At 37.5% G+C, this 14,308-nt stretch overlaps 1 protein-coding gene across 15 annotated transcripts in view; it reads right to left on the bottom strand.

Moving 5' to 3' along the window:
* HUWE1 (HECT, UBA and WWE domain containing E3 ubiquitin protein ligase 1) overlaps positions 1-14,308 on the bottom strand; it is a 175,053-nt gene that overhangs the window by 63,727 nt on the left and 97,018 nt on the right. For all 15 annotated transcript variants that reach the window (XM_060183492.1, XM_060183502.1, XM_060183503.1 and 12 more), the window contains 6 exons: positions 13,339-13,515; positions 11,464-11,709; positions 10,474-10,607; positions 9,681-9,775; positions 2,801-2,992; positions 584-800 (listed from right to left, as the gene is read on the bottom strand). In XM_060183492.1, the coding sequence (XP_060039475.1) occupies positions 584-800; positions 2,801-2,992; positions 9,681-9,775; positions 10,474-10,607; positions 11,464-11,709; positions 13,339-13,515 (1,061 nt within the window). The remainder of the gene's footprint in view (positions 1-583; positions 801-2,800; positions 2,993-9,680; positions 9,776-10,473; positions 10,608-11,463; positions 11,710-13,338; positions 13,516-14,308) is intronic.

Here is a 14,308-nt window from a genome sequence, read left to right as displayed (position 1 = left end):
CAGACACAATCAATGGGAAATTCATGTAGAAGCCAAAAGTCAAAATAGTTTTAAATGGGTTTCAATTTTTTTTCTTTTCTTATTTTTAAGGATTTTGAAGAGACAGAAAAGGGGTGAGAGAGAGACAGGAAGAAAGAGACATTGGCAACACTGTTTCACTGCTCAGGAAGTATTCACTCCTGTAGGTGGAACTGGGGGCGGGGATTCAACTGTGGTCCTTGTACATGTGTTCCAAGTGTGAGACCATTTGGATACACCAAAAGTAAAATTTAACATAGCACTGGAGTGACTGACAATTGTTGGGAATATAGGCAGGCATCTAGTCTGGTTACTCAAATTTCTAAGGAATATAGTAACATCTCTCATCTATGAAAAATACAAAGTTATTGAAATACAGTTTGATTATAAATGCCTGAAAATTTCTACATTTAAGACTAAGACAAACACTTTAAACTTCATGTGGGGTACATCTATTGAGTAAACAAGGGACCTCCAAGGTATCTATTTTAGTGTTTCACTCTTCATTTTAAGGAAGGAATCAATGTGATTCTTTGATGCAAACTTTATAGTTCCTAAATCTCACCTAAAGCGTGGAGTAGGTGTATATGGTGGAGGCTGCCAGGATAAGCCCTTTGTGAGAAGTTTAGTGAGAGCTGAAGCAGTTGATCGTGCAGCAGGTGTTGGTGCTGTGGTAGTGCTAGCAGAATGATGGCTTCTTCTTTGGCGCACAGGAGACCCTACACAAAGTTTAACAAGTAGTCCAAATAGCTCAGCAAGTGCTCGGCCTAATCTGGAGGAAGCTGGAACATAAAAAGAAAACCAGGATATAGTATTATCAGAATAGTGGCATTATAAAGGACACACTAATTTTAATTTTACCATTTTGGTGTACATTCTTTAACACATCCCCACTATGGTAAAGAGGAAGAGCCATTGGGGGAGAGAGGAAAGACATCAATGTTCCACCGTTCATGAAGCTTCTCCTTTGTGGAATGGTATTCCCATGTGGTGGCCAAGGGCTCTAACTAACCTGTATTCTTGTACATGATGAAGTGTATCCTCTACTAGATAAGCTATCTCTTGACCCCCCCCACTATGCAAGATCCTTTTGACTGTATTGTTCAATCAGAAAAAAGCAGAATACAAAAATAAAACCTATAGAAATATACAGAAAAATTATGTGTATGTATGTATGTATGTGTATATATATATATGACACTTGTTTTCTTATTTCGCTGTACTTCTACATTGAATATTACTTTCAAAATCATAAATGAAAATGCTGCAACAGACCTTCTTGAATATTTCATCAGAATCCACAGACAAAAAGCTAGTATCAGTATCTCTTTAATTCATAAATGTACATATAACCACTGTAAAGGAAATATGTTCTATTTGACTCAAACTACATTCTCATACTCAAATCTTGAGTTATGAGGTATTCAGCATAAAAAAGTGACGCACTTATTCTTCCTAGTCTATCAAAATTAAAGAGTTCCTAATTTTATTAGGGAATAAGCCAAGTATAAGTTCAATAAGTTCAATAAGATATTGAACTACCTGTCAGGAGATTGGGCATGCTCAGATACTGAAATCTTAAAGCACACAAACATTAAGATTTTTTTAACACTATTGATTTTAGATGGAAAAATTATCAAAGTGGCTCAAAGATAGTCAGCAAATCAGTAGAGGAAAACAAAGGCTTGTTAGTATACATAATGGGATAGGTCCACACAGAAACCCAAAAATGTTCCCAAGGATATGAAGAAATGTAACAAAGAAAGATGAGGTAAGCATAAAACAACTTACTGAATACTCAATTTTCTTTCAATTTAGGGTTAGTGCTGATATAATTCCAAATTAAAACGAGTGTAATTAAATTAGGACAGAAAAATTCATAGGGGTTTAAGATGATACATGAAAACACCAAAAGATGCATTTGAGCGACCTGATTCCCAGGAGTCATGCTTTACTTTAAGGAGCCAGATAGCAACAAATATTGAGGAAGACACAGAATAGGTTCAAAGGGCATGAATATTAAAGAACAAAAAAAGAGTACATATTTTATGTGGTCTTGTATAAAACCTTACAAAGATCTGCACAGAACTGTTAAACTGGTTTCATTAAACCACAGATTTACAAAATGTCACTTGCTTGACAGCTACTTTTTAAGGAACAGAGAAAGCAATGGGAGACTAGCTAGAGTGACCCGAAAGGCAGCAGATACAAAAGTAAAAATATATATATATTTTTAGAAGGTAGTGGGGGTAACCCATTATGCTATAGGCAAGTGAAAAGATGAAAAATATCCAAGGGACCTAGTAACATTATAGGGGCTTTGGCTTTAAAAAAAAATTCAATGAAATAGTAGAAGTATAAGTCACTTATTTGCTGTAACTAAAGAATGAGAGGAAGGAAGGAATTAAAGATGGGGGGATGGGGCAGGGCAGCACCTGCATGATGAGCACACTAGTGGCTCCTTGTGGCCATTTTCCACTCCTCCCTCCACCCTTCCTGATGGGGGGCAGGGAAGGAGCATTCCAGGAAGCTGAACCTGGGTCTTTGTGCATACTACTAGGAGAGCCACTAGCTAACCCCACGGGAAAGATTTTATCTCTGTGTCCCCAACAGCTAGAACAGAGACTATCACATAGTAGATACACAAAAAAAGCATACCTGAAAGAATCACCAAAGTTGAAAACTTCCTTAAAGGGAACAGCTTTACCTATACAACTGGAGAACTGTTAAAGGCTCTGAAAGCCAGAAAAGGAAGCAGTAAGAAGAGAAGAGTATCATTTACCTGATAATAAGGGCTTGATTTGCTTGATTCTGGCAGCCATGGCAGGTGTGATTTTAGATTTGCCCTTAGCGTCTGAAGTTGTAGGTTCGTCTGTTTCCATGGGAGCCAAAGTATCACCATCTAGTCCAATGCCTTCCAATAAGCCTTGGGTAGAAGCATCCATACTTCCAGCTGTTCCGTCCTGTTCCCCATCTATGCATCAGAAGGAAACAGCGAAACTGTGCTAAATAAGCACTCGGCTGGCTCCTTGTTGTAAAGACTCTCAAGAAAGCTATCTAAAGTACTAGTACTCTTTAAATGTGTATAACCACCTGAACGTATAAAGATAAAACAAACTGCCCACTCATATGCTTCTGTCATAGGAGTCTTTGTAAGTAGCTAATACTGAAATCTTTCAATGAAGCATTTAAATAGTATTAACTCAGGGCTACCTTGGCAGACAATAGATACAAGACTCACAGGGTATCATATATAGAGACTGCAATGTCCTCTGTATTCCTTTCAAGTAAAGGTGCATGCCTTACTAGAATTTAATAGTTGTTTAAATTAAAAAAAAAAACTTCAATTAGATACCAGAAATGTATACATTACTAGAAATTATATTTTTTAGCATTTAAGATGTTGTATATAAAGAAGATATAAATGACTCCCCTTTCCTTCTTTTTCTGTGTATAATGAACGAAAAAATAACCTGGAATGCTAAAATGGAGGCCTTGGCTTCATGGGGGGGGAGATCACACACACACACACACACACACACACACACACACACACACACACACACACACACACACACACGAGTATTAACTGTAAGAGATGAAGTCTTTCCATCTGTGATAACATGGATAAGTGCCTCCATGGGTGGCCAACACTATATCGTTTCTTCTCCAAAACAGAAGATTCCGGGTGCATCTGGGTGACAAGTCTAGCAGATGGAGACTTGTCTCAAGTGGCCTCCTCCAGGGCTCTGTTCTGGCTCCTACGCTATTTAATATTTACATCAATGACCTCCCAGAAACTTCCTCAAGGAAGTTCATCTACGCCGATGATATCTGCTGTGCAACTCAGGCATCAAAGTTCGACATCCTTGAGGAAACACTCACGAAAGACATGTCTCTGATATCTGATTACTGTAAAAAATGGCGACTAATCCCTAGCTCTGCAAAAACGGTATCATCTGTTTTCCATCTACACCATGCCTTGGCCTCGCGTGAGCTTAATGTGCAGCTTGGCAATACGAGAATCCGGCATGAAGCCCAGCCAGTCTAGAGAATCCGGCATGAAGCCCAGCCAGTCTATCTTGGCGTTACTCTCGATCGCACCCCGTCATTTCACGAACATCTCATAAAAACTGTAGCAAAGGTGGGCGCGAGGAATCACATCATTGCAAGACTAGCCAGCTCCTCATGGGGCGCGAGCGCTTCTACACTACGATCATCCTCTCGGGCATTATGCTATTCCACTGCAGAATACTGTGCCCCAGTATGGTTCTGCAGCCCCCATGTCCACTTGGTCTATTCCAAATTATATTCCTCCATGAGGATAATTTCTGGAACCATCCGTTCCACCCCGGTTCCATGGCTACCAGTTCTTAGCAACATCACCCCGCCAGATATTCGTCGGGATGCGGCATCATCTAAGTTCATTTCCCACTTCTACGCTCGACCGGACCTGCCAATATACGCGGATATCTTCGCCCACCCTGTCTAACGCTTGACGTCTCGTCACCCAATCTGGTCCCCTACGCCTACACTGAACTTCTCTGTTCCAGACTCTTGGAAACAGAGTTGGCAGTCAGCTGAGGTAAAGAACAAACACCTCATCACAGACCCCTGCAAGCGTCAACCCGGCTTTGACCTAGCACGTTATGATTGGGCCCTCCTCAATCGCTATCGAACAGGCCATGGCCGTTGCGCCGCTATGTTCCATCGCTGGGGAGCCAGAGATGACCCGAACTGCCCCTGCGGCTACAGTCAGACTGTGACCCACATGGTCAACGACTGCCACCTCTCCAGATTCAAAGCAGGTCTCAGAACTTTACATCAGGCTCAACCTGACGCTGTTGACTGGCTACGGAAGAAGGGCAAACGCTAGAAGAAGAAGAAGTGTTGAAGGCATATACACCAAGTAAAATAACTCTCATAGAGAAAGATGTTATTTTATGTTTTTCACTTATATGTGGAACCAAGTCACAATAATAATAATAAAAAGTAAATCCAACTTAAAACATTTTAAGAACAAAATGGTTAACAGAAGAGAAAAAGGGTGGTGGGTAAAACAGACAAAAGGACAATAGTATGGTGAAGAATGGAACTTATTCTTTTGGTGATGGACATAATGTATATACAAATGTCTAAGTATTACACTATATAACTGAAACCTATGTTACAATTCACTGTTAACTGAAGGTAAAGTAAAAAAAAAAAAGTTCATGAATGTGTAACATCTTTTTCTTGGTGCGGAGAGTTACTCATAGAAACAGCTTTAGAAAAGAAACAGCTTTAGAAAAAACATGAAACAATCAGTAAGTCTCCCTTTTAGTATTCTAGAGACATAGGTGAACTCATCTTGTTTAACGTGTAGTTGTTTAAGGTGTAAAAGAAATTGCTTGGAAAACTCTGGATTATTAGATTAGGACAATTTTTCAAAGTGAACCTAATTTAACAGAATTTCATAATTCTTAAAAAATTAGATAAAGGGGGGTGAGAGCATCAATCTGGCACAAATGATGTCAGGGATCAAACCCAGGACCCTGTGCTCCCCCAAATCATATAAGCTAGCAACTACACTTGTTCCTGGTCAATTCACAATTCTTTATAAACTTATTTTCACCTTTCCTTACGTGTAATTTGGTACATTTGACTATATCTTAGATTCTACATTTTGTTTCAGTATGCTTTCTCTAAAGGCAACCTTGCCAGAAGTTAATGTATATTTTATTAATCTTATAATTTTTCCCATAATAACCAGGTGTTGTTTCACATGCTTTGTCTTCTTTCATTAGTTCCTTAATAGTTTCCCTATTTGGTAATCTCAGCACACTTTTTTTTTTTGCTCTCAATTGTTTGTTTTTTTTTGAGGTAACTGTGGCTTATATGTCTATACTTTAGAAGTACAATTTCTCATCTCAAAATGTGTGTAACACCACTACCCTTATACCAAAGCACCAATAGTACCACCCTACATCCACTGAATCAATCTCTCCCCTCCTATACAACACCTACAAAACTCTTTGTGAACCTTAGTTCTGATGTCCAACTCCATATATTTTGTTGGGTTTTATATGCCTTGTCCTCCCCTGGTAAGTCATTCTATATTTTCATTTAGTATATCTTATAGGTCTGGTTTAGTATAAATAAACTCATTTTTTTCTGGTAAAAGGGTTTTTTTTTAAATTTATTTGATAGGACGGGGGGAGAGAGAAAAAGAGAGAGGAGAGGAGAGGGAGGGAGGGAGGGAGGGAGGGAGGGAGAGGGGAGAGAGAGAGAGAGAGAGAACTGCTCATGAAGCTTCACTCTACAGGGAAGCCCTACTGGGGGCTTGAACATGGGTCCTTATATATGGTACCATGTCACTTGACCAGGTGAACCACCTCTTGGTCCCTATGAATTTCTTTAGCTGCTGTTTGTCTAAAAACAATAAATAAACTTCATACTTTCTTAAAGCCCAATAAATAGCCAAGCAGAATAAAGTTATTGATTATATCCTGACAGCACATATGTAACCATTTACAAGCAACAGGGTTAGTCCCAAGTCCCCGCTTGTAGGAGGAAAGGTTCACAAGTGGTGAAGCACTACTGTAGATTATCTATTCCCTCCCTTAATTTGTCTCTATCAAAAAAAAAAAAAAAAAAAGCTGTCAAGAATGGCAGATTCAAGATGTAGGTACTGAGCCCCAGTATTAACCTTGAAGTAAAAATATATACAAAATTAAAACAGCTCTCCAATAGATATAGTAATTTAAAATTTTCAAATAGCCATATTAAAAAGCAAATAAAAACAAATTAAGTGAGTTGAGGAGATAACATAATGGTTACGCAAAGCATCTCCTATGACTGAAACTTCAAGGTCCCATTATGCAAAATTCAATGCCTGAGGCTCTAAGGTATCAAGTTCAACACCCTACAGTGCCACTATATATCAGATGCGGATGATGCGCAAGTTTTAGTCATTGTATCTCTCCAATACTAAAAAGTAAAATATTTTAAAAGCTATTATTTTAGTAGTATACTTCCTTAACTCAACATTGTAAAAGTTAGTATTTCAATATGTAACAAGTGCTGAAATTATTATTTTAATTTTATGACAATAATAATTATTATTTAATATAAACTGAAAATTAGGTGCACATACCCAATCTTTGCCAAAGTCTTCTCACAATTTAACAGTCAATGGCTCTCGTATTTAATAAAAACTCAAAATCCTACTTCTAAGTTGCACTAACCACATTATAAGTAATTTTGTAAGTCAAATGTCACTGCATTATCAGGCAACTTATGACTGTATTCTACAGATATTTTTAAATGGTAATTTACTATTTTCACTTTTAGCTTATGAAATCAAGTTCTGGAAAAATAAGCATACAAAAATCCAAAGCTTTCCCATACATACCCCTTGATAAAAGTAATTTTAACAACTACGTTTGCATAAAGCAATACAAGTAAAGTTTCATTAGAATAATCATTAAAGAAAATGTACTAATTTAAAACTGGTTTCTAACATATAGAGAATATACAACACCGTAAATACCATGTGTATATAGTACATTATGTTCAAAAGTCTAGTATCAATAGTAAATTCAAGATGTAGCAAGGGGCTGGTACTTTTTTTGTGAGGACTTGGTACCATGTTTGTGAAGTGTTCACCATGACCAACGAAAGCCCAAGGAAGGAGTCAAGACTGAATAACAAGCATATTAATCTGAAGGCGGCAGGACAGGATGGTTCGGTGGTGCAGTTTAAGATTAAGAGGCATACACCACTCAGTAAACTAATGAAAGCCTGTTGTGAAGGACAGGGATAGTCAATGAGGCAGATACACCTGCATAGTTGAAAATGGAGGCTGAAGATACAATTTGTTTTTCAGCAGCAGACAGGAGTTGTCTACTAAAAAAAGCAACCTGCTACTTTACTCCAGAGCAAGAAGACATTGTTAATTAGAAAAGGGCAATTTGAGGGGCCGGGTGGTAGCGTAGCAGGTTAAGCACACATGGAATAAAGAAAGCACAAGGACCACCTGTGTGTGTGTGTGGGGGGGGGGGGCTTTGCTTCATAGGCAGTAAGCAGGTGTGCAGGTGTCTATCTCACCAGTGTTCCCCTCCATGTATCTGTCCTATCCAAAACAAACAAACAAAAAAATCAAAAATTAATTTAAAAAGGGGCAATTTGGTTCCACCACATTCTGACTTATTATAGTATAGTGTTTCTCTGTTCTTTTACCCCTGCCCCATTCCTTTATTGTACATAAAGTAACTGGTGTATATGCTCAAGTATATTGCATTTTTTTAAGACTAAATGGTCAAGCGTATGTTTTGACTAACACCAAATGGGGATGGGATGGGGAAAAATATTGGCTTTGTGAAAATAACCCCTTTCTCCATTAGTGGCATGCTCATTCAGCTCTTTATATTCTAGTAAGTGATTTTGCTCTCAATGTTTAACAAAAACAACATAAAAATTCTTGCATACCTTGTTTGATCTGAGAATCTTAATTTTTTATTATTGTAAAACAAAGGACAATTTTATAACTTTTTTTGTATATAGCTGCTACATGTAGGGCAATCTGTCTTTAAGTAGGGGTAAATAACTCTAAAAGAAATGAATCAGATAGTTTTCCTTTCAAGTGTCTTGTTTAAATATAATTTTCTATTTTTTAATGTTTTGTGTGTGTGTGTGTGTGGTACAAACATGGGTGACTTTTCTTTCACTTTTCTGTTTTTTACCATTTATCTGTGTATCTTCTATAAAGAAAGTAACCAAATAATTTAGTGTTTTTTAACAAAAACTACTTAATGAGGGTGTGAGAGATAGCATAGAGGATTTGCAATTGAGAGATCTCAAGCTTAGTCCCCACCACATCACCAAAGAGCTGAGTAGTGTTCTGCATAAGAAATGGTCAATGCAAGATGATGAATGACATAGTGGGGGTTGTATTGTTAAATGGGAATCTGGGGAATGTTATGCATGTACAAACTCTTGTATTTACTGTTGAATGTAAAACATTAATTCCCCAATAAAGAAATAAATTATTTAAAAAAAAAAAAAAAAAGAAGAAGAAAAAAAAAAGGTCAATGCAGGGGTAGGTAGCATAATGGTTATGCAAACAGACTGTCATGCCTGAGGCTCCAAAGTCACAGGTTCAATCACCCGTACCACCATAAGCCAGAGCTGATTAGTGCTCTAGTAAAAAAAATAAATAAATAGATAAAATAAAAGGGAGTCAGGCTGCAGCGCAGCGAGTTAAGCGCAGGTGGCGCAAAGCACAAGGATCGGCATAAGGATCCCGGTTCGAACCCCGGCTCCCCACCTGCAGGGGAGTCGCTTCACAGGTGGTGAAGCAGGTCTGCAGGTGTCTATCTTTCCTTCCTCCTCTCTGTCTTCCCCTCCTCTCTCCATTTCTCTCTGTCCTATCCAACAACGACAACAACAATAATAACTACAACAATAAAACAACAAGGGCAACAAAAGGGAATAAATAAATAAAATAAATATTTAAAAAAAGAGAACATTTCTTAAAAAAAAAAAAAGAAAAGAGAGAAATGGTCAATAAGAGGGTAAATACCCAAGGACTAAATATGATAGAGCCAAGTAAAATTTCATAATATACCTAATAAAACAGAACTTAAGAGAATTGCTGACTAAGATTTTAGTTTCTTAATTACCTGATCTTTTTCCGCCCTGGGTTGTACCTGCCTTCTCATCCTTTGGAACCAGTTTCTGCATATCAGCCTGTCCAAATTCACAACCAGTTGGTAGACTGTAAGAAGAAAATCAGTAAGAGAAAACCCACATGCAAATATCACATTATTTTATTAAAAGTAAAAACCATGTAATACTCAGTTGTGGCTTATGGTGGTTTTGGAATGGAATGTGGAATTTGCAAGCTTCAAGAATGAATGAATATTGTGTAACTGCTGTGCAAGGTATCGCCCCAGCCCTGATCTTCTTTTGTGTTGTGTTTTGTCTCTATCTTGCTAGGCCAGCATTATTCGTCCTAGGTAAGCTAACCTAACAAGCAAGCACTCAACAATTTTCCAAGAACCATGCTGACAAAGCACAACTGGAATATCAAAACAAAGATGTATTTTTAAAAGCCCCACAGAAAAAGATATATAAAACAAGTCTGGAAAGTAGCACAGTGAACTGTTGAACCCTCAAGTACTAGGTTCTCAAGATGGACCCCCTACCATAACATGTGCTACTGTGATGTTCTGGTTTATTCTCTCTCCATTTTTCTCATGAACAAATAAATCTATTAAAAATATAGAAATTTTAAGCAAGTCCCTAAGCTTAGGTAAAAATGAAAGGCAGGGTTAAGTACTAAAACAAACTCTCAAAATTTATGTTAAAATTCTAATGCCTACTTTTGATAGAGTTAGCAAGTAAGGCCTGAGTTCAGCTCTCTCTCAGGAAAGTTAACAGACACAAGCTAATAAAAGATAACTTTTCCATTACCTGTTTGGGGTACACAGCGAGAGGAGTACGGTGCTTTCCCACACCAGGGAACAATACAGCTGGCTCAGTTTGCTCAACACATTCAAACCCAACTGAGAGCCCCACTGGTTTACAGAAATAGATCGAATTTCACTCTGTAATCAAAGGTAAAACAAGTTAATCTGAACAAGAAATAAAAAATAAATTAGGAATGTAACAAGGAATGGTAAATTCACAATGCCCTTATCAATGGCATTTAATATTAATGAATGAAAAGAAATCTATGAAATATTATAGTACAGCTATATTAGTATCCTTAAGGAGAAAGATTAGGCAAATAATTTTCAAAATACTGTTTTGTCTATGTGTGATACAAGCATGAGTAACTTTTCCTTTCAATTTTCTGTTTTCTGAACAATTGTAGTTGCTATTTCTCATTCTGTCACTTTGACAAATATTTAACTTTCATGATTTCTTGAAGTGAATATTGACAGATTTTTTTCATATATAGATGAAAAATAATTACTATAGGAAAATGAAATTGGACGGCAAACTTTAAACAAAACTAAGTCACAAAGTCTAAAACAGCAGATATTTTTTTAAAAAATCCTAATTCAGGAGTGAGGTGGCAGCACATCAGGTTAAGTGCAGGTGGCAGGTGGCACAAAGAGCAAGGACTGACGTAAGGATCCCAGTTTGAGCCCCTGGCTCCCCACTTGCAGGGGAGTTGCTTCACTAGTGGTGAACCAGATCTGCAGGTGTCTATCTTTCTCTCTCCCTCTCTGTCTTCACCTCCTCTCTCCATTTCTCTCTGTCCTATCCAACAACGACAATAATAATAACTACAACAACAAAAACGACAAGGGCAACAAAAGGGGGGGAAATCCTCATTCTTCATATAGTGGTTAGCCCAGGTAAAACTGCATATAAATAGTGATCTAGTTGCCAGGTATATACTGTAGCTATTTCACTATCTTTAAACAAGATATTCAGTCCTAAGATAAGTCTTACCTGTCCAACTCTGCAAGTATGAACAAACATCATGATGTAGGCGTGAGCAGCAGTAAGTGCATGCAGTAGAGGTGTAGCCTGAGCAGATAGCGTAGCATCAGCAACATTCCCAGCACAAGCCAGTTCTCGTAGTAACACTGAGCCACCAGGTGATTCAATTGGGCGGTGTAAGGGCTCTAGAGAGGAGAGGATGGAGTCTAATTGAAGAAGACCTTCCTGAAGAACCTTGGGTTCATGTGACAGTGTCTGAAACAACAACAATAATAATAATTAAAAGCATCAATGTATAATGAAATTCACATGCACCTTATGGTGAAGTCATTATGGAAGTGGAAGATAAGTCTCACAAGTTTAAGAACTCGTTATGGGCATAATGGTTATGCAAACAGACTCTCATGCCTGAGGCTCCAAAGTCCCAGGTTCAATTCCCTGCACCAACATAAGCCAGAACTGAACAGTGCTCTGGTTAAAAAAAAAAAAAAGAAGAAGGAGAAGGAGAAGAAGAAGAAGAAGTTGTTATTATCAATGATTTAGTCTTCAAAAGGAATGTCTGCGGCTGGGCTGTGGTGCACCTGGTTTAGTGCACACTTTACCATGTACAATGACTGGGGTTTGAACCCCCACTCCCCACCTGCAGGGGGGGATTGCTTCACAAGCACCTAAGCAGGGTTTGCAGGTATCTCTCTCTACCTCTCAATTTCTTTTCAAATTTTTTTATCTTTATTTATTTATTGGATAGAGACAGCCAGAAATCAAGAAGGAAGGGTCAGACAGAGAAGGAGAGTGAGAGAGAGAGACACCTGCAGCCCTGCTTCACCACACAAAGCTTACCCCATGCAGGTAGGCTGGGGCTCAAACTCTGGTCCTTGTGCATTATAACAGATGCATTCAAACAGGTGTGCCACTGACTGTTGCCTCAATTTCTCTCTATCCTATCACATAACAGAAAGAAGAAGAGGGAAGAAGGGAGGAAAGGAAAGTGAGGGAGAAAGAGAGCTAGCTACAGGGAGCAACGAATTTGTAGTGCCAACACTAAATTTCAGCAATAACACTGGTGACAAAAGAGGGAAAGAAAAAAATGAAACTGACCAATGCTATGAAATAGATAAACTTTAAGGAGATTATTATTATTTATTGTAAGATTACTTAAAATAATTGCCATAAAAATAACCGAGTGACAGTAATAGTGCTAGTGCAACAGAATACACTTTCATGCCAAAGATACCAGAGGTCCCAAATTCAATCCTCAGAACCACCATAAGCCAGAACCCATCAGTGGTCTGGTATATAAAAATTTTCCACTTATACAAGATAACAGAGTAGTCAAATTCAGAGACAGGATGTCCATTAATGGTTACCAGGGTCTATGAGGGGGAGGGAAATGGGCAGCTATTGTTTAGTGGGTACCATTTGTACAATAATGTACTTAGCACAGTTACTTAAGTAAAAACTTAAGATGACAAGTTGTATGTCTTGCATATTTTACCAATATTTAAAATAAAAAGAGCATTATTCAGGACAAAATTTGAGAAATCAGAGATCCATTATACTTAAAATACATGTCCAACAAAGTTCAAAAATAAAAATACAGACTACAGCTAAACAATACCTGATTATGTTAAGCATTTATGAACAAAGGCATATTAATAAAACCCTAAAATTTCCTTAGAGATACATACTCTTCCAACAAATTCACATATACACATACAATCCAGGAATAAAGAACAAGTATTTATTCTTTCAATGAGAAATACCGTGCATACTACTTATCCCTTGTAAAATCCCCCATTATTTTTTAGCTGAGACCACAGTAAAAACATATATAGAAAAACAATTTTTTTAAGAGACGATAACATTTGGCCAGATGCTTCTTACCAATATGGATTTGCAGACACCTGCAACAGCCTGACAGGCTGCAGATGTGGGGAAGTCAATGGGCAGATTGGGAAGACCCAAAATAGTAACCAATGGCAAGAGTCCTTTTTGATTCACAAACTCCTGGCAGTGATCATCTGTTGTATTGTTGCTCAAAATAGATTCCACAAATTTCATCTAGGTTATGAAAAAAATAAAAAGTGAGACACATGGAACTGAAAGATCAACCTGAAATAAGGACACAGGTAGCTTTATAGAAAAATAAATTACTTTCTAAAAATAACAAAACTTCAAGGAGACAGGGGTAAAATATCTAAGCATCAAGAAAGTAATGAGTAAAACAGAAAGTTCTTCCCAATTTACCTCATCAGCCACACCTCTAGTTATATAATTTGATAACACAGAAATTTAAAATGTTCAGGCCACAACATGAATCAATAGTGGAACCAGGAATAGTCCTTCATATCACTCATTTAGTGAACTTTGCATGCTAATGCCTCGCTGCTGTAAGAAAACATCATGGATATTTTCCCTTCAATATGCTCTGACAAGAACTCTGACAAGCAAGCCAAACATATGTTTTAAGAGTATAAAATGTGGGCAAAAGAGAAATCATCTTGCAAGTGTTTGATGGGCTACAACAAATGTTAAATGGGCTTATCCTTATTAGTAAACAATTATGGGATAATTCATGTGGTTCTCTATTTCCGGTGAGTCACACAGACATGGAAAGGTAGCATTAATTCTTTAAATTAAAGATTAATGGAAAAATAGCACGTGAGACACAGGAAAATATACTCATTAGATACAAGAAGCATCAACACTAGATAGGCATAAAATTCTTTTTTTTTTTTTTGGCCTCTGGCCTCCAAGTTGGAATGGTAATAGTGAACCAAAAAAATTATGAATACACTAATTTTTGGGAAACCAATTCTAAAATGCAGACTTCCTATCTTTTCTTACTGTTCTG

The sequence above is a fragment of the Erinaceus europaeus genome, chromosome X (genome assembly GCF_950295315.1).
Source record: "Erinaceus europaeus chromosome X, mEriEur2.1, whole genome shotgun sequence".
NCBI classification, from domain to species: Eukaryota; Metazoa; Chordata; class Mammalia; order Eulipotyphla; family Erinaceidae; genus Erinaceus; species Erinaceus europaeus.
The sequence above is the reverse complement of the archived record's forward strand: the minus strand, read 5'-3'. Positions and strand labels throughout refer to the sequence as shown.